Here is a 20,592-nt window from a genome sequence, read left to right as displayed (position 1 = left end):
TCTTTGCCCCCTACGTCCTTGCTGCCAGCAGGCCCCAAACTCCAGTGTGTCTCCTGCCCTGTGAGGTTCTAAGATCTGATAGGAGAGTATAAAAAGGCAAGTAAAAATTAAAAACCTATTTAACATTTGGGTTTGTATCCTTTTAGCTCCCTTTTCTGCACACATTTACATATATTTATTTTAAACAAAGTTAAGATTGTCTTATATACACTGATATGTGAAATTCTTTCTTCACCTCATATATTAGTATTTGTCTAGGTCATTATATATATTATGAAAATATTATTCTGCTAAAAAAATCACAGAATATGTCATTATATCTCATCTCTCTTGCTATATATATTTATATATAGATGCATAACATATGTGTACATATATGTAAGTATAAATATAATTTTCTTTGATAAGAACCCAAATATATATATATATTTATATATATATATATATAACCCATATATATATATATATATATCCTAGTAATATCCTAGTGTTAAATATTTGGGTTATTTATCTTACATACTTTGGTAGTTTTTGGTGGATTTTAAAAATTAATTAACTAATCTTACATCTGTCAGTAATTCCTTAGGAACAATTTCTAGCAGTGGAATTATTTTATTCTAGGTATGCTTTTTCCCTAAGCCTTTTGACTCTGCCATATTCCCTTTAAGAAAGGTTGTACCAATTTACCACAAAAGTTGTTTCATAAAGAAGTTATTAAAAATAAAAATAATGTTAAAATAGAGACTTCTACTGAAGGAAAACTAATGTGGTGGTAGTGATGCAGTGTAGAGTGATATATTATGTGTTAGAGATTTTCCCTGCTCCCTTTTGCCCACTTATGTGTTAGAATGTAAGTCTTCACTTACATTGAAATTTGTATGGAATTAAGTCATATATGTACCTGGCTTCATAGTTGGTTCATCCTGTGTGTATTAAAACGGCAATACCAGACAATAGGAGTCTGTTGAACAATTACTACCCCCTCACCCACGATGTTCTCTCATCACAGTCAGTAGCTTTAATCTCTTTTAGTGTTGTTTTCTTTATCTTGACAAAAATTCACATGTATGTATTAAGTAATACAATGGTATAGAAAGTTGTAGGGATTCTGGAAGAAAGATTGAATTTCATCTCTTCTTACATATAATTTTATGAAAGGTAAACTTCTGTGGTCTTCCCTCAGGAATCATTAGAGAATATATTTTATTGCCTTTGTTGAAGTATTTTTTATAAAGTGTTGTACCTGACACACATATTCCTGACCCTTCCAAAGGAAAGGGGAGCCAAACCTGCTCTCCATTCAGTGATGGGATTTCATCCAGCAGCAGCCACGCACATCGGCCCCTCCCTGGGCTTTGGTATTCGTAAAGAATTTGAAACAAAGCGTCTTTTGGGAGCCCATTGGGTGCCTAGGTCTCCACTGGGACATTTCATAGATGTCATTTAGGAGGCATCTCCACTGACCACATCTTACAGTCCTCACTGGTGGCCTTTCAAGCAAAAGATGGATGGATTCTTGGTCTTGGCAGTAATTGCCAGGTCCTTCTCTACATGTTAGGTCTCAGAACTTCTCACGACAGAACAGGCAACACATCCATGCTCACTCACAGCCAGCCATTCACTGGACAGATGTTTCCTGAGCACCCACCGCAGGCCAGGCCTGTGGGCACAGAGATGAAGAGGGGCCTCAGGACCCTGTTGTCTAACTGATGTTAAACAAGCAGTCATTTAACAAACAGAAATTTCAGCCACTCCCACTGAGGGAGGACTGATTAGGGAAGAGTTGCACAGGAGCCACAGCTTTGCAGGAGTGAGGGATGGAGGCCGAGGGCAGGGGTGAGGAGGGGCAGCTGAGGCACAGAAGTATCCCAGGGAAAGGGAATAGCAATGAGATGCTATTGCCTCCCAGGAAACTGAGATGCAGCAAGGCTTCAGAGCTTGCTGGGGCCATGAGACTGGCAGGTTGTGCAATGGTGCAATTCCAAAGCTCCTACTTTAGGCTCTTCATGGCACTGCTGCCCAGTGCAAAGGGCAGGATGAGGACTGTGAGGGTCTTCGCTGCCTGGAGCTTGAGGTGAGTGGAGTGAGGGAGGAGGCAGGCTGCAGAGGTAGGCAGTCAGGAGCCACGCAGGGATGGTGCCTCGTGGAGGTGGGCTCTTCGTTAAGAGCAACATGCCTTCACTGGAGGAGTTTTTGAGCCAAAGAGAGACACAATCAGATTTGTATTTTCCAAAGCCCCTCTGGTGGCTGAGGGGCACACAGTAGGGGAGTGAAGCCTTGGTGTGCCTGCAGTCATCTGTCTGTTAAAAGAATGGTCTAAATTGGGGTGATTTCCTCCAGTTTGCATCAGTTCAAAGCTACTCTATAAAAATGTGGCACATCTGAGCAGCTATTACATGGATGGGAGGCAGCCACTGGAGCTGCTGTCCCTCTCCTGGTCCTAGCTCACTGTTTTGACCACCACCAGTGTCATTAGCAATTACCGGCCAACATTTGTAGAGATTAGGAATTATTATAGGACATTATTTATCTGAAAAATATCTAATGAGTCCTGTTCTAATCTGGATTTGCCTGTGGGAGTGCATTTGTGATGTAAAGATTTTAATCACATGCATTGCTGAGAAAAAATGGTTTAAGTATGGTTGGTGTGACACGACTGGTGAGAAGCTGGACAGAGGCAGGGAGGGAGAATACCCTGTGACAATTTGTGTGGATAAAGGGCATGAACTAAATGACAGCAGTGGGGGTGAAAGCAAGGAATGGATTTGAGAGACTTTTATAAGGAGTTGGTGACTGATCAGAAGCAGATATGGGGGAGGAGTCCCAAATGACATCCCCAGGCCTCACTTATATGGTTTTGCTCTTCCAGAACCAAGAAACAGGTACAGTCCAGGCTTGTGCTCAATTTTGCTCAAGTGGAAAGTTTGTACCTCTCAGGAGAGTTCATGCCCTTTATCCACACAAATTGTCACAGGGTATTCTCCCTCCCTGCCTCTGCCCAAGAAAGCTGAGGTCACAAAAAAGAGAGGGCTGAACCAGAGCCCCAAGGGGGTGGGGCTGAAGGCGGGGTGCCTGCTGCATGATACTAGGATTGCCATGCTATCTTCATTTTGCTAAGAGGAGGTAATTTGTGACTTTCTTAGGAGCAGGTTTACTAGAGTGGCTGGGGTAGAGTTCAGGTTCCCTTGGGCTCACGAGGGAGTGAGGAATGTGGGATTAGATTCCACAGTGAGGAAGGAATGGAGAAAATTAGGGCAGTGGCTGCAGTGCCGGGACAATTGAAGGTGTGCAGAAATGAGAACTTGGAGTCAATTTCTTGGCTTGCGGGAAGGGCGAGGCAAGGAGAGACCCGAACCCTGGGGAGAAGACTATACTTGTTACCCAGAGGAACAAGCCACACTTCTTTTTTTCTAAAGGAAGTGTGGGTACCCAAGTAACACATCACTGTTAGAATTTTGATCTAGAGACCAAGATTACAGAAAATATTTGGGGGCATCTGTGACATTCTGCTGACAGAAGCTACAGCCATGGGCCCATCCTGTGTCGGAGCAGCAGGAGTTCCCGGCTCATCCCCATTTCCTTCCAAGGCTTCCTTCCTCCAGAACGTCCCATGTGCCAGCCCCCCAGGGATTTGCCAAGAACCTAGTCCCTTTCCTGGTGGAATGGTTCTCTGTGGGAAGCTAGACATGTTCTCCCATCTCTGTTCCATCTGGTGAGAACAAAGCAGCCAACAAGGGGTAGAGGGTGCGATGAACTTGGTGGAGGGGAGCTGCGAAGCCTCTCCTCATGGATACGCAGGCAGTGCTCCTGGGCATGGTGCCTATCTGAGGTCCTGCAAAGGTTCAGAGATGTGAGAGATCACAGAATGTTTCAGAAATGCAACCAGTTTTTTCTCTTGGGCAGGCAGCCAAGGGATACTGAAACCAGAGAGAGCAGCCAGGCCAGACCTGGAAGAGGCAGTAGCTTAAGCATTGACTTACCTCCCAGCTGGCCTGTTGAAGCTATACATCTAGTGGTCATAATTCTGCACATGCCTAATAACTACATGCATCAATCTGTGGTGCAGACCCATAGCCTTCATTATGTTTGCAAAAGGGTTGCAGGACCCTCAAAGTGCAACACCCTCTGCTGAGAGCAAAGGGCACATTTGGCAGGTTTGAATGGGAAAGGCTGAATCTGTGCCTCCACTTGCTTGAGGCTTGTAGTAAAGCTTCCCTTTCTTCTTTGTGCTGGTTTGTCTTCCCTAGAGGTCAGGACAAAGGTCTAAGGAAGGGCCTACAAGGCACATATCCCTACAGAACAGTCCTTGTTAATAGTCAAGGAAGGCAGGAGAAGGGCTCCTTTCTCAAAGTGGCTGCTCACCTGGGCATCTCTGAGATGGAGCACCTGCATGGTCCCCCATGCCTCACCACTGAACAAATGTGATTATGCCTCTGCAGAGCAGCTGAAATCAGGTTAGCATCATTGAGTTGAGCTGGGGTAATCAGAGCCCAGAGCAGAGCAGGTTCTGGACATTAAAGCAGCTTTGGAGCATTAGAGCAAGCTGACTTGTAGCCATCAGAACAGTGAGCCAGTCATATACTTGCTGAGCGCCTAGGTCCCCAGTGCCTACCCACAGGCCTCCCTCATGAGCTTACCAGCCTCAGGTTGGTGGGGAGGGCCTCTGGCATGGCCTAGGGTGTGGGGTTCTCCAACTGGCAGAACAACAAGGGGTAACTGCACCTGGGTTCCCATCTTGGTCTGCTTGGCCTGTGTGTCCTTGACCCAACCTCCAGGATGCTGACTGCAGTCAGTTGTAGCGTCAACATCATAAATGTGTCCAACTCATAAGGTTGTGTGACAACTGAACATAATATCTGCAAAGCTCCCAAGCCTGCAGAATAAGAACTCAGAAAACATCACCTAATTCTCAACTGAGGCCAGAACTAGGCAGGATTTCATTGTTTTTACAAAAATGGTCCATGTGCAGAACATAACATCAACAGTTACCTATGATCCAAGAATAAAGGTTTATATTAATCAAAATCTCATCTTCAAGAAATATTTTATTGATATTTGGTGAACAATGTTCCAGACACTCTTCTGTACACACATTAATAGATAGAAAAGAATTTTAACAGGACATTTAATATGTATGTAATTTTAAAAACAAGTTATTGCATCTATTTCAGTTAGACTTTAACAGGAAAATTAGATGAAACTGAAGAAATTGCTGAGTTATGGCTACGTCATTCCTAAGAGACTCATAACATTGGGAAGATCAATTACAAGCAATATTAAGAAGGTTCAGAGCTTCTGTGATTTTCTTTTTAAATACACAATTTTTACTCTGCTTCTGATGACATAGACTAAGCATTTTAAGAGTCTCATGCTCTGCTATCAAACCAGGCACCTTAGACAAAGCATTTTATTGTTCAGTTTTATATCAGGAAGAAATTTCAAATACCAGAGAAAAATAACACCCTGACTTGAATTCGCACTAATTGACTCCACTCGTCAAAATGAAGCAAATGTGCAGAATGCTTGATACCGGAAATGGGAGGGCATGGACAGAGCTGTAGAGGAATGGGACGGAGAGCACCAAAGAAAGTGTCTAAAGGTATGGAAGGCTGAAGCCCACTGGGCCTTATAGACTGAGCAGCTGCCACATCCAGCTCGTGTTCTAAGTGGGAAAACAGAAGTCCAGGGAGGTGCCAGTGCGACACAGAGCTGCATCTCCAGTCTAGTTCTTTTTGCATGAGTGCATGGTTAAAATGTCTGTGTATTCATCATGCCCTTTTATTTTCTGTATTTCTGATGCTTTGACATCTCAGGGTCCTTGCTGACTCTGGAGAGACTGCCCCTCACAGGACTAGCCAAAATGGTAAATGACTCACCCTGCAAGTAAGTCAAAGGAGTCAATCCTAAGCCCGCTTACCCTGCCTCACCAGTTACTTCCTGCAGACACCGCCATTAAGGCTCCTGCACACATCTTCCCCACTCCCTCTGCCTCCTGACTTCCCCAGGGGCCCTCCACAGTGTGGCATGGCCCTTCCTTCTGGGAATGGTGAGTACAACAAGCTGTCTTTTCAAAGACAATAACCTCCCAATCTGTTGTGTTCTCCTCCTGAGTAATAATAAAACATAAAAAGCATCACTCCTGGCAGTCCTGAGAGTAGCCTCTTGGGGGACTGACTCCCCCTGTCACACCCCACAGAGTCCAGCCAGGACCTGCTTTGGAATCACTTCCTGGGCAGGGAACCATGCCAGTCCCAGGACAGCAGATCTCCGGCCAGGGCAGGGCAGGCACGATGCCTCTTTGAAGAGCACTTTGACTCTCTGAGAGGAGCATTTGTATTTAGGTGAAATGCAGGTAGTTGTAGGTGAAATGGAATCAGCAAGGCCTCTAGTTAGGTTCTCACATTTACCAGACTGTGTGTTTCTGACCTCTTCATCTCTGTGCTCAAGGCATGGCGCATTGGGGTCTTAGGGGGGCTCCATAAAGGCTACACAGGTTGAATGAAAGTTCACACTCTTACCACACTGGAGGAGAAATTCCATTATTCAGATGGTACCTGGTATCACATATCAATTAGGCTCATTGGTTGTGTGAACATAATATGCATTTTGATCATTTGGAGAGAGTTTAAATTTGGCAAACATGTTTCAGTATCCATTCTGTGTCCAGCAAACTCCTAGAACTACAAAGAAATAAACAGTGGAGCCTGTTTTCAAGAGCTTGCTGGGTAAGTACATGGGAAGTCAGATATCAGACAGGCAATGCACATATAATTGCTGCCCCACAAGATGCCCAGAGTGGAGCCAGCATGCAGATTCTGGTCCACATTGCCTCTTGTGTGACCAGCCACACTCATCACTTTCTCTGAATAGCTCTTTAAGAGTTAGTAACATCAGAGGCACTCAAGATGGCGGTGTGAGTAGGGTGGTGAAAATCTCCTCCCAAAACCATATATATATATTTGAAAATACAGCAAATACAATTCCTAAAAGAGAGACCAGAAGATACAGTACAAAGCCTGGCTATTCTACATCTGCGAGAACTCAGCATCTCATGAAAAGGGTAAGATACAAAGCTGTGACCCAGCAGGACCCAAGTGTTCCCCCAACCCCAGCTCACTGGTGGGAGGAAAGGAGTCAGAGTGGGGAGGGAGTGGAAGCCCAGGACTTCCACCAGCCTTACCTTAGTAATCTGCACCGGGAGCACACACACACATTACATGGTGTGCTGGATATTAGAGAAATGGAAAAGTAAAATCTGAGATGGAGACTGCAGGTGGATCCCTATGGCCAGCTCCCCTGGGACAAAAGAAAAACCAGCACTTTAAAAGTCTTAAAGGGACAAGGGTTTAACAGGTGGACAAAACCATCCCGGCACACTCAGCCCAGCAGGTTGGGAATCTTGAGGAACTTCAAGTGCCTTAACCCCCTGGGTGGCAACGCAGCTCTGAAGACCCTCATGGCAATAAGCAGCCTGCCATTCATTGCCCCCAGCCAGCACTGCAAGCAATAGCACTCGTCATTGCTATGGACTAGCTGGGGAGAAACCCCGCCCACAGCAACCACACAGAGCCTTCTCCCAGCATGCAGCTAATCGGGCTAGACCAAGAGGCTGCTGCCAGCGTGAAGCTACCTGGCAAAGGCAGAGGAAGCTGGTGCAAGGTCCAGAAGGCATGAAGGGGAGCCGTTCTTGCAGGAGAACACATCCAGCACATCTGCAACCCCCCCGCAGTGCTCTAGGCTATCCTGAGGGCCGCCCTGTCCACGGCACAACAGGATTAACCCAGAGTTGCTCCCTGTGTGCAGGTAGCCTGCACAGGCAGGGGAGAAAGGCAAGGCAACCAGCAAGCAGGAAGGGACTTTGTTCTCCCAGCTGAAACACACACCACCTGCCAGCAATCACTTCTATTGCCATGAAAAGGCAGAATAATCTGGTCCATTTAAAATCACTCAAACAACCCCAGAGAGAGGGCCTGGTGAGATAGATATAACCAATCTTCCTAAAAAAGAATTCAAAATGAAAGTCATAGACATGCTGGTGGAGCTGCAGAGAAATATGCAAAACTTAAGGGATGAAGTCTGGGGGAGATAACAGAAATGAAACAATCAATAGAAGGACTTAAAAGCAGACTGGATGAGGTGCAAGAGACTGTTAATGGAATAGAAATCAGAGAACAGGACTCGAGAAGCTGAGGCAGAGAGCGATAAAAGGATCTCTGGGAATGAAAGAATATTAAGAGAACTGTGTGACCAGTCCAAATGAAACAATATTCACTTTATAGGGGTACCAGAAGAAGAAGAGAGAGTAAAAGGCATAGAAAGTGTCTTTGAAGAAATAATTGCTGAAAACTTCCCCAAGCTGGGGAAGAAAATAGTCTCTCAGACCATGGAAGTCCACAGATCTCCCAACACAAGGGACCCAAGGAGGACAACACCAAGACATATAATAATTAAAATGGCAAAGATCAAAGACAAGGACAGGGTATTAAAGGCAGCCAGAGAGAGAAAAAAGATCACCTACAAAGGAAAACCCATCAGGCTATCATCAGACTTCTCAGCAGAAACCTTACAGTCCAGAAGATAATGGCATGATATATTTAATGCAATGAAACAGAAGGGCCTTGAATGAAGAATACTGTATCCAACAAGATTATCATTTCAATTTGAAGGAAGGATTAAACAATTACCAGGTAAGCAAAAGTGGGGGGAATTTGCCTCCCATAAACCACATCTACTGGGCATTTTAAAGGGACTGTTCTGTATGGAAGTTCTCCTAAAGCTAAATAAATGTCACCAGAGAAAATAAAATCACAGCAAAAAAGCAGACCAACCAAATGCTAACTAAAGGCAAAAAATAATATCAACTATCCACAAAAGCAATCAAAGGAAAAACAAATGAGTTCAGAATAAAACATCTAACATATAAAGAGTGGAAGAGGAAGAATATAAAGGGAGAGAAATAAAGAATCATCAGACTGAGTTTATAATAGCATAATAAGTGAGATAAAGGTAGACAGGTAGTAAAGAAGCTACCCTTGAACCTTTGGTAACCATGAATCCAAAGTCTGCAATGGCAATAAGTACATATCTACTGATAATCACACTAAATATAAATGGACTGAATGCACTAATACAAAGACACAGAGTAATACAATGGATAAAAAAGCAAGACCCATCTATATGCTGCTTACAAGAGACTCACCTCAAACCCAAAGACATACACAGACTAAAAGTGAAGGGATGGAAAAATATATTTCATGCAAGCAATAGGGAGAAAAAAACAGGTGTTGCAATACTTGTATCAGACAAAATAGACTTCAAAACAAAGAAAGTAAGAAGAGATAAAGAAGGACATTACATAATGACAAAGGGGTCAGTCCAACAAGAGGATATAACCATTATAATATCGGTGCACCCAACACAGGAGCATCAACATATATGAAACAAATACTACCAGAATTAAAGGAGGAAACAGAATGCAATGCATTCATTTTAGGAGACTTCAACATACCACTCATTCCAAAGGACAGATAAACCAGACAGAAAATAAATAAGGACACAGAGGCACTGAGCAACACACTAGGACAGATGGAACTAACAGACATCTACAGAACTCTACACCCAAAAGCAGCAGGATACACATGGAACATTTTCCAGAATAGATCTCATACCAGGCCACAAAAAGAGCCTCAGTAAATACAGAAATATTGAAATTCTACCAACTAACTTCTCAGATCACAAAGGTATAAAACTAGAAATAAATTGTACAAAGAAAGCAAAAAGGCTCACAAACACATGGAGGCTTAACAACATGCTCCTAAGTAATCAATGGATCAATGACCAAATTAAAACAGATCAAGCAATATATGGAAACAAATGACAACAAAAGCACAATGCTCCAACTTCTGTGGGATGCAGTGAAGGCAGTTCTAAGAGGAAAGTACATAGCAATCCAGGCCTATTTACAGAAGGAAGAACAATTCCAAGTGAATAGTCTAAAGTCACAAATATTGAAATTGGAAAAAGAAGAACAAATGAGGCCCAAAGTCAGCAGAATGAGGGACATAATAAAGATCAGAGAAGAAATAAATAAAATTGAGAAGAATAAAACAATAGAAAACTCAGTGAAACCAAGAGCTGGTTCTTTGAGAAAATAAACAAAATAGATAAACCCCTAGCCAGACTTATTAAGAGAAAAAGATAATCTACACACATAAACAGAATCAGAAATGAGAAAGAAAAAATCATGATGGACCCCAAAGAAATACAAAGAATTATTAGAGAATTCTATGAAAATCTATATGCTAACAGGCTGGATAACCTAGAAGGAATGGACAACTTCCTAGAAAAATGCAACCTTACAAGACTGACCAAGGAAGAAACAGAAAATCTAAACACACCAATTACCAGCAATGAAATTGAATCGGTAATCAAAAAACTACCCAGAAACAAAATCCCCGGGCAAGATGGATTCACTGCTGAATTTTATCAGACATTTAAAGAAGACATAATACCCATTCTCCTTAAGGTTTTCCAAAAAATAGAAGAGGAGGGAACACTCCCAAACTCATTCTATGAAGCCAACATCACCCTAATACCAAAACCAGGCAAAGACCCCACCAAAAAAGAAAATTTCAGATCAATATCCCTGATGAACATAGATGCAAAAATACTCAACAAAATATTAGCAAACCAATTTCAAAAATACATCAAGAGGATCATACACCATGATCAAGTGGTATTCATCTCAGGGATGCAAGGATGGTACAACATTTGAAAATCCACCAACATTATCCACCACATCAACAAAAAGAAGGAAAAAACAACATGATCATCTCCAGAGATGCAGAAAAACATTCAGCAAAATTCAACATCCATTCATGATAAAAACTGTCAACAAACCCACAGGCAACATCATAGTTAACAGTGAGAAGCTGAAAGCTTTTCACCTAAGATTGGGAACAAGACAGGGATGCCCACTCTCTCCACTTTTATTCAACATAGTACTGATGGTCCTAGCCATAGCAATCAGACAATGCAAAGAAATGTAAGGCATCCATAATAGTAAGGAAGAAGTCAAACTGTCACTATTTGCAGATGACATGATATTGTACATAAAAAACCCTAAGGAATCCACTCCAAAACTACCAGAACTAGAATCTGAATTCAGCAAAGTTGCAGGACACAAAATTGATATACAGAAATCTGTTGCTTTCATATATACACTAACAATGAACTAGCAGAAAGAGAAATCAGGAAAACAATTCCATTCACAATTGTATCAAAAAGAATAAAATACCTAGGAATAAACCTAACCAAGGAAGTGAAAGACCTCTACCCTGAAAACTACAAGACACTCTTAAGAGAAATTAAAGATGACACTAACAAATGGAAACTCATCCCATACTCTAGGGTAGGAGAATTAATATTGTCAAAATGGCTATCCTGCCTAAAGCAATCTACAGATTTAATACAATCCCTACCAAAATACCAACAGCATTCTTCAATGAACTGGAGCAAATAGTTCTAAAATTCATATGGAACCACCAAGGACCCTGAAGAGCCAAAGCAATCCTGAGAAGGAAGAATAAAGCAGGGGGATCTTGCTTCCCAACTTCAAGCTCTACTACAAAGTCACAGTAATCAGGACAATTTGGTACTGGCACAAGAACAGACCCACAGAACAGTGGAATGAAATAGAGTCCAGATAGTAACCCAAACATACATGGTCAATTAATGTACAATAAAGGAGCCATGGATATACAATGGGGAAATGACAACCTCTTCAACAGCTGGTGTTGGCAAAACTGGATAGCTACATGTAAGAGAATGAAACTGCATCATTGTCTAACCCCATACACAAAAGTAAATTTGAAATGGATCAAAGACCTGAATATAAGTCATGAAACCATAAAACTCTTATAAAAAATCATTGGCAAAAATCTCTTGGACATAAACATGAGCAACTTCTTCATGAACATACCTCCCTGGGCAAGGGAAACTTGCAAAATGAACAAGTGGGATTATATCAATCTGTTCTATTGATATGATCAATAGAACAAGAAGGCATCCTACAGTATGGGAGAATATATTCATAAATGACATATCTGAGAATGGGTTGACATCCAAAATATTAAAGAGCTCACACACCTCAACTAACAAAAAACAAATAATCTAATTAAAAAATGGGCAGAGGATCTGAACAGACAGTTGTCCAAAGAAGAAATTCAGATGGTCAATAGGCACATGAAAAGATGCTCCACATTGCTAATCATCAGAGAAATGCAAATTAAAACCACAATAAGATATCACCTCACACCAGTTAGGATGGCCAACATCCAAAAGACAAAAAAACAACAAGTGTTGGTGAGGATGTGGAGAAGGGGAAACCCTCCTACACTGCTGGTGGGAATGTAAATTAGTTCAACCATGTGGAAAGCAGTATGGAGGTTCCTCAAAAACTCTAAGTAGAAATACCATTTAACCCAGGAATTCTTCTCCCAGGAATTTACCGTAAGAATGCAGGAGACCAATTTGAAAAAGACATATGCACCCCTGTGTTTATCACAGCACTATTTACAATAGCCAAGAAATGGAAACAATCCAAGTGTCCATCAGTAGATGAATGGATAAAGAAGATGTGGTACATATACACAATGGAATATTATTCAGCCATAAGAAGAAAACAAATCCTACCATTTGCAACAACATGGATGGAGCTATGGGGTATTATGCTCAGTGAAATAAGCCAGGCAGGGAAAGACAAGTATCAAATGATTTCACTCAGATGTGGAGTATAAGAACAAAGAAAATACTGAAGGAACAAAACAACAGCAGACTCACAGAACCCAAGAATGGACTAACAGTTACCAAAAGGAAAGGGACTGGGGAGGATGGGTGGGAAGGGAGGGATAAGGGGGAAAAGGGGCATTACGATTAGCCTACATAATGTAGTGGGGGGCACAGGGAAAGCTGTACAAGACAGAGAAGACAAGAAGTAAGAATAGCATCTTACTACACTGATGGATAGTGACTGTAATTGGGTATGTGGAGGGGTTTGATAATGGCAGTCTAGTAACCATGATGTTGCTCATGTAATTGTAGATTAGTAACATCACAAAAAAAAAAAGAATTAGTAACATTGGTAGGGCTTTGTCATACATAAGGAGAGCAAATCTTTGTCTTTTGAGGGTTGAAGTTAATCTTTGAAAGCACTATTGCTCAGAGGGAAAGGCAGCAGTTGAAAGCTAGTGAGGGGTAGTTTTGGTCAAACTCTTTTGGTGGCCCTGAGCTGACCACAGGCTGTCCAGAGGAAGCCTTCATGCCGGCTTGAGCAGCAATAGCACATGATAATCTTGTGTGCTTGTTCCACATTCTGCATACACACACACACACACACACACACTACATGCACACATGCACACACACACTGTTGCACACATGCATGCATACACATTGCACATACACATGCACACACAAACTCATGAACACACTGCATGCACACACACACCTCATGCACATCCACGCACACACTGTATGCACACATGACATGCACACACTGTATGTACACACATGCGCATCTACACTTGCACACACACATGCTCAAGCACTCCCCCCAAACTTAGAAAACACCCAGACTTCCCACTTCACAGAAGAATGCTATCCCTCTGGTCAGTGTACATGCTGATGTCAACAAAGCAGACCACAGGAAATTCTGCCCCAGTGGCCAAGGGCTCCCTTTATGCCCCTGGGTACTTGGGAAGTGTCTTTCAAGTGCCTTTTTAACCTCCCAGCCCCATTTTCTGTGTGTGGATCTGCCTCCTCAGCCTGCTTTGCTGCTTACATGTGAAGATCAGACATGCATTCAGAGATCTCCATTCCGTCTTCCTCTAGCAGACATTCACAAAGCTCCACATGCTAGTCTCTGGGCTCACCCTGGGTTTGGGGGATGGAGTGGGGGTTGCAAAGGTGGGGTTATGATTCTGACCAGATGGGAAGACTGAAAAGGAGGTCTGCTCTTTCTTCTCCAGGTGGTGGCTACCCTGGGGACCACAGCCTGCTGTTCATTTGACAATCTCTTGGAAGTGGGTCCTATCTGTAAGTATCCAATTAAATTTTCCTCTGAAAAATGTTCTCAATATACAGGGACTTTAGTACACCTTCCTCTTTTGGGCTCTCCTCCATCATAATATTCATAATATATTGCATTATTATGTATCATATTATGCATTATATATACAATATATATGAATGTTATATATAGAGAGAAGGCTCTCCTCCATAATTATTATATCATATAAATATCATAACATTGCATTATAATGCAATATATAATATAATATATATATTATATAATTAGTAAGATGTATATTAATAATATATATTAACCACGCATATAGTAATATAATAAAATATTAACATAATAAAATTATGATGATTTGTCAAACTCTTCTTGTATTTGCTCCAGAAACTCAGAATTTGGGCTAATTGAACAAAAGATGAGCTTAGCTGTTCCTACACATAATCATAAGAAATCACTGCTCCAAGCAGTGTAGAGCACAGATGCAAGATTGCCAGTCTATGTTGCTAAGGGTAAACCCTTGAAACTCTTAGAGCAAGTACACTCACAGGAGACGGACATGAGAACTAGCCATCCTGATTAACATCTTCTGGCGTGTCTGTTTTAGCCTTTCCAGAATGACTGAGTGTAGTTCAGCACCATACTTCAAGTGATTAAGGAAACCATACAAAAGCACTAAGCTTCTCCTGGGAAGGATGTAGGCTTCCCGAGCTTTCCTGGCAGCTTACATCCTCCTCCAGGGTTCTGGTGGAGAGGGAATTCAGGGATTGCCAAAGGTGAGCCCTGAACAACAGCTGTTTTTAAAGTTTCACCTCGAACCTGTGGCCTGGACACTCAGAGGGCTTGAGAGGGTTTCCGTAATGGGGACTTTCCTCGGGGATATGGGAGCTCGGTCATGGGCACCCTTCCTTGGTCCTGGAGCCTGAAATCTCCCGCAGCTCCAGGTGAGCCATGGCCCCGTGGATGGTGCAGCAGGTCCTCTGCATGGTCTGGGCATTCCATGGAGGCTGTTCACACTCTCAGAGCACCCTCTCAGGGGCTGCCCTTCCCCCCCTGTGTAACCCCGCATCACAGCACCCACTCAGGTGCTGCTCCCTCCCCCGTGTGTAACTCTGCATCAGAGCACTCTCTCAGACGCTGCTCCATCACCTCCCCCCGTGTAACACCGCATCAGAGCACCCTCTCAGGCATTGCTCAATCCCCAGCTGTGTAACCCCGCATCACAGTACCCTCTCAGGCACTTCTTCCTCCCCGCCATGTAACCCCGCATCAGAGAACCCTCTCAGGTGCTGCTCCCTCCCCCTCATATAACCCCGCATCAGAGCACTGTCTCAGGCACTTCTTCCTCCCCCCATGTAACCCCGCATCAGAGCACCCTCTCAGGCACTGCTCCCTCCCCCCATGTAACCCCGCATCACAGCACCCTCTCAGGTGCTGCTCCCTCCCCCCCGTGAAACCCCGCATCAGAGCGCCCTCTCAGGCACTGCTCCCTCCCCCCATGTAACCCCGCATCAGAGCACCCTCTCAGGCGCTGCTCCCTCCCCCTGTGTAACCCCGCATCAGAGCACCCTCTCAGACGCTGCTCCCTCCCCCCGTGTAACCCCGCATCAGAGCACCCTCTCAGGCACTGCTCCCTCCCCACCTGTGTAACCCTGCATCAGAGCACCCACTCAGGTGCTGCTCCCTCCCCCCCGTGTAATCCCGCATCAGAGCACCCTCTCAGGCGCTGCTCCCTCCCCCCGTGTAACCGCGCATCATAGCACCCTCTCAGGCGCTGCTCCCTCCCCAGCTGTGTAACCCTGCATTGGGCAGCCTTGGCACAGAGTGCCCGGTGCATCCCAGCTCACTACTTAAAGCTGTCTGCTTCAGTTCAGAGCTTTGCTTCCTTGTCCGTAACGTCTTTAGCATGGAGAGGCAAACACCACTTGGAATGGTGAAATGGTAATAGTCCCCTCTCAGGATTCTTTAGAGGATGAATTAACGCACAGAAATCATGGGAGACAAAAGGGAGAGAGTGTGTGCTGTGAGGCAGGTGGTGCCAGGGGCTGTCGGTGTAGACTTGCCCAGGCATACACAGGGTTTCTCTCCACCACGCACGGCCTGTGGCAGGTATCTAGACAGCTGCTGAAGGCAGTCATGTGTGGTGCAGGGATGGGGAAAAGGGACAGAAGGGGCTGGCTCTGGACTGTGGCCACTGCACTGGCCTCCTGGCTACAAGCCCTTGTCAGCTGGGCCAAGCCACTTGGAGCACCCTCTGACCCAGCTGCCAGGCAGAGAACTTGATGTCCTGGACGTGGCTGGCTGATGTAATTTCTGAGACTATTGGATTTAGAAGTTTAAGATCTTTGGCAGGGCAGAGCCTGTGTAGTCCTGCAGTCCCATGAGCCCCAGGGCTGGCCACCCCCTGGATGAAGGGGGTGACAGCCAGCAGAAGGCTCCTGGCATTCTCCGCCAGGCAGGGGTCCCAGCTCAGGCTGTCCCAGAGCCCCCTCCCCTCCCCAGGTGCTGGGCCCTGAGGAAAGAGCAAGATTTGTGACCTGTTTGGTACCAAACCCAGAGGCTCTTCTGGGGCCGACCGAGGGAGCGGAGGTGGATGGGTGCCAAGACCCTTCCATCGCTGCGGGAGTTCACATGGGAGGCCGGTTCTGATGGTTATACTCCCTATGGACGATGATATCACCATCAGCAGTGCCTTCCCAGTTAGGTACTGTTTTACTACTTTTCCTCCTCTGACACCATTGACTTGACTATGACCAACTTAGCATTCTTCAACTTCAAACAGGACTGCTCTGAGCCCCTAAGCTGACTTGTTCTGTAGTATGGTTAGAATAAACCATTAGAATAATTCAGGTAAGTTATTACTCCACCATTATTTGATGAAGAGGACACATCAGAAGATGGTTTTCTCCAAAATGCTGCTTTCAGAAAGACATTTTCTTTTTGGTTCCTTTTAAAATGATCACCAGTGAGGCTGTTTCAATTGGTCCACTTGGACTGATCAATTGAATTTCCAGGCAGGTGTAATGAGATGAGGATGAGATAATAGGCAGGAAGTGTGAAAGTGGGAAGCAGGGGTCAAGCTCCCAGGGGGTGTGGAAATTGGTACAGGGCAGGAGGAGCAGCAAAACCTTCGTCCAGGGACTCAGGATAGCTGGGAGGTGACGCAGCCGACGGTGCAGGGGGGCCAGGCTGCTACCGTCCACCAAAGCCTCACAGGGAAATGTGCCTCAGGCAGGGGGCAGGAGCTGTGTAGGCTGCCCCTTCCCTCTGGGATGCATCTGAAAGCCTCTGGATGGGGTGGCCTTGCCTGGGTGCTGGGTAGACTTTGCCCTGGGACATGCAACACCTGTGCTCTGGCCTTGGGGTCTCGGTGACCACCTGCCTCCTAGAACACCGGCAATATTTGGAGGGACCAGAAGGCAGGTTGTGCTGCCAGCTAATCACACTAAAGTCGTGAGATGCAGGGGTGGTGCCCCTGGCTCTTTACCTCTTGTGGAAAGGAGAAAAGAGAGCTGACCACGGGTGTCTGTAACTGCCTTCTGCAGGAGTTTTAGGCCAACTAAACAGAGGAAACCAGTCCTCAAAGACCACCCTGGCTGCTGACATCAATTCCAAGTTCAGGAGTTCCAGAACCAAAACCACCCTCAGCCCCGATAATCCACCAGCAGGGCTCACAAGTCCTGCTTAATTACAGGAGGAAATGTGTGGGGCAGTGTGGGAGGGGTCCCAACTCCGAGACTCTGGGTGTTCCCTTCCTGAGGCCATGGATGGCAAGCATAGCAGCCATGGTATGCAACAGCATGCACGCAGGGCAATACCTCCCTAGCAGGTAAGCTCCAAGCTGTTGGTGCCAGAGCTTTACTGGGCTCAGTCACATACTGCCCGTGTGGCTGGGCTTCCTTCTCCAGCCCCTTCTGGGCATCCTGTTGATACCTTTAGTCTCCAGTTCCTCCAGAAGCCGGAACTCACAGGGCATGGCCCAGAGCCCCTGACATGAATCATACTGTTACAGTCTGGGGCCAGAGCTCTAGGCAGGAAAGACCCCTAGCAGCAGGTGCTCCAGGCTGGAGGTCACCTTCCCAGAGCTGAGGGTGAAGGCTGTACCTTCCTGGAGTGGGGCTGCATGCTCCCGGCACACCCTCCCCTTGTGTGTCCCCTTCTCTTCCCTCCCCGGGCCTTCGTCTGCCTTCTGCTGCCCCCTCTCCGGGTCTCAGATGCATTCTGGGGCAACAGAGCCTTGGGGTTGGCATCGTCCTGGCCCCCTCCTGGGGGTTCAGGCCAGACCTTCTCTCCCCTGTCTGTCCTGGAGGAGGCCTGGCTCAAGTTGGTGGGTCATGGATTTTACTGTCTGACCCCATGTTCCCACTCAGGAGGGTGATGGCTGAGGTGGGAGGATGTGGGGGCTGTGGAAGAAAGAGCACTGCGGGGTTTCTGGATTCTGCCCGCCCCTCCAGCCCTCAAAGCTAGCATCTTTCCTGACACATCTGCCTGGTCAGGTCCTGTTCCACCCCACCCTTCACGCCACTGTTCTGAACCAAACACACACTGGTGTCTCAAACTCAGCATAGTGCCTCTGATGGAAGGAGCCCAGACAGCCCATGGGGTCACAGGCTGGCTTGGAGATTTTGTGCCTGGCCCCTAAGGGCATCTGAGGTTTCCACCTGCCCCATGGCACCCCTGAGCTGTACCAACATGTAGCACAGTGCTGGAGCAATAATGGCTGTCCTGTCGTTTCTAAGAAGTCCCCGATCATCCTGAGGCTTTGTGCTCACCGCCCATCCACTTAGGGCTCTGTGGGCGCCCAGTGAGGCCAGTCCAGCTGAGGTGGTGAGCCCAGACACCCTTGGCCCACATGCGTGCCGTGGTCGCTCTGGCCTAATGGTACCCTGATCCTCTGCATCCATGGCATACATCCTCAAGACACATTTGCTCTTGATCCAACCCAGGGCTTTAATCCCTTCAATCCTGAAGCTCAGACTGAATCAAGACTTTGAAAAGCCACCTGTATCTTTTATCAGCAGAGCTCAGGACTGCTTGTCACTTGTCACAGTGTCACGTATGACTAATGAGCATCATGCATGAAAAAGTGCACCATGAATCCATCAATTGGCACAAATGCATTTCCGTCCATTTGCCTGTGAGGAGAAGGGCCTGGAGGGGAGACATGGCCATACAGCCACTGGGTGATTGGAGGCAGGGGTCGCACCCGGGTACAACTGAATTGAGGGAGCGCATTTAAACAGGACTGCCCCAGCTCCCAAGTAAGATGTGGTTCCTTCCTGCAAGGCTGCTGGGTTCAGATGGAAAACAAAAACCGCATTCACCAAAGGAGCCAGGATGAGTTCAGATAGCGTTAAATGACTGATGGACGTGTATGGGGTGCAGTGGGCACAGAGGAGGTGTGGGCTGTGCACTGGGCCTTCCTGAATGATGCTGGGGTGGGGACGATGTTAGAAGGGGCTGGCTGGGAGAGCTGGGAGGGAGGCAGAGGATGGCCACATGCCTGGGTGAAGTGTGGGTGTGGGACCTGGTGGGGTTGGCACTTGCTGGTCCCTCAGAGTTACGCTGAACGCAAGGACCAGCTGTGTGGGTCAAGCAGGCAAGTGGCCCCAGTTCCCTCCCTCTCCATGAATTCACTGGGCGCTGGTCTATGCCCAGTGTCTTCAGCCAAGAAGTCTTCAGACAAGAAGAGCCTGTGGGTAGGATCCAGAAATGAGGCCAAGAAATGCTGTGGATAAACCATATTCAAGAAGGGCGCTGGACGGGATGCGGCAGGTGCCAGCCCCCTCAATGAGGGCCTCCTCAGGGAACTCACAAGTTGCTTCTGGACTTTAGGTCACAAGGAGGAATTGTGGCTGCACATTGATGCGGCCTACGCGGGCAGCGCCTTCATCTGCCCTGAGTTCCGGCATCTTCTGAACGGAGTGGAGGTGGGTGTCCTCTTTGTTTGGAAGTATTCTGTTACCTGTGATTTCTCCCTACAAAGATGTGATGCTCAGTGTTTCACGGTCGTGATTTGTTTGAGCAAATTATTTCCAATCTGACTGCAGTGATTTGGGGGATTTCATTCCCTCAGGACTGGGGTGAGAACCTTCCCCATGATTTGGTCTGTCCTTTCCAAGTTCACCTGACGTTTATAGCCGATTTGCAGTCAGCCCAAACCCTGGGCACAGCTGTCAGATGGGACAGATTTTAGCTTATAAAACTGAGGGGAAATACTGAGGAAGAAAATAAGGATCTAAATGTGTTGAGGTCAAGGGTTTTTTAAAGAATCAACATGCAGTTTCATCTGATCTGGTCTTGATGGGATAGATGTGGTGACCACTTAACCAAATGTGAGATTTGCTCTAACGGACATTGAACGAGCTGCCACCACTGCACTTAAATGTCCAATACTGCTTTGGGAATTGGTAGAATGGGGCCTGTGATGCCCACCCCAACCCCTGCTTCTTTGGAGACAGAACAATTAAGCTTATTTACCAGCACTCTGCTTCCCCACAGGGCTGCAGAATGTA

The 20,592-nt window shown here is 45.8% G+C and overlaps 1 protein-coding gene across 3 annotated transcripts in view; it reads left to right on the top strand.

Moving 5' to 3' along the window:
* DDC (dopa decarboxylase) overlaps nt 1-20,592 on the top strand; it is a 111,451-nt gene that overhangs the window by 69,069 nt on the left and 21,790 nt on the right. For all 3 annotated transcript variants that reach the window (XM_036992960.2, XM_036992961.2, XM_017680455.3), the window contains exons 7-8: nt 14,028-14,094; nt 19,913-20,007. In XM_036992960.2, the coding sequence (XP_036848855.1) occupies nt 14,028-14,094; nt 19,913-20,007 (162 nt within the window). The remainder of the gene's footprint in view (nt 1-14,027; nt 14,095-19,912; nt 20,008-20,592) is intronic.

This window comes from Manis javanica, chromosome 6 (assembly GCF_040802235.1).
Source record: "Manis javanica isolate MJ-LG chromosome 6, MJ_LKY, whole genome shotgun sequence".
Taxonomy (NCBI): domain Eukaryota; kingdom Metazoa; phylum Chordata; class Mammalia; order Pholidota; family Manidae; genus Manis; species Manis javanica.
Note: the sequence above shows the minus strand (reverse complement) of the source record. Positions and strands in the feature narration are given on the sequence as shown.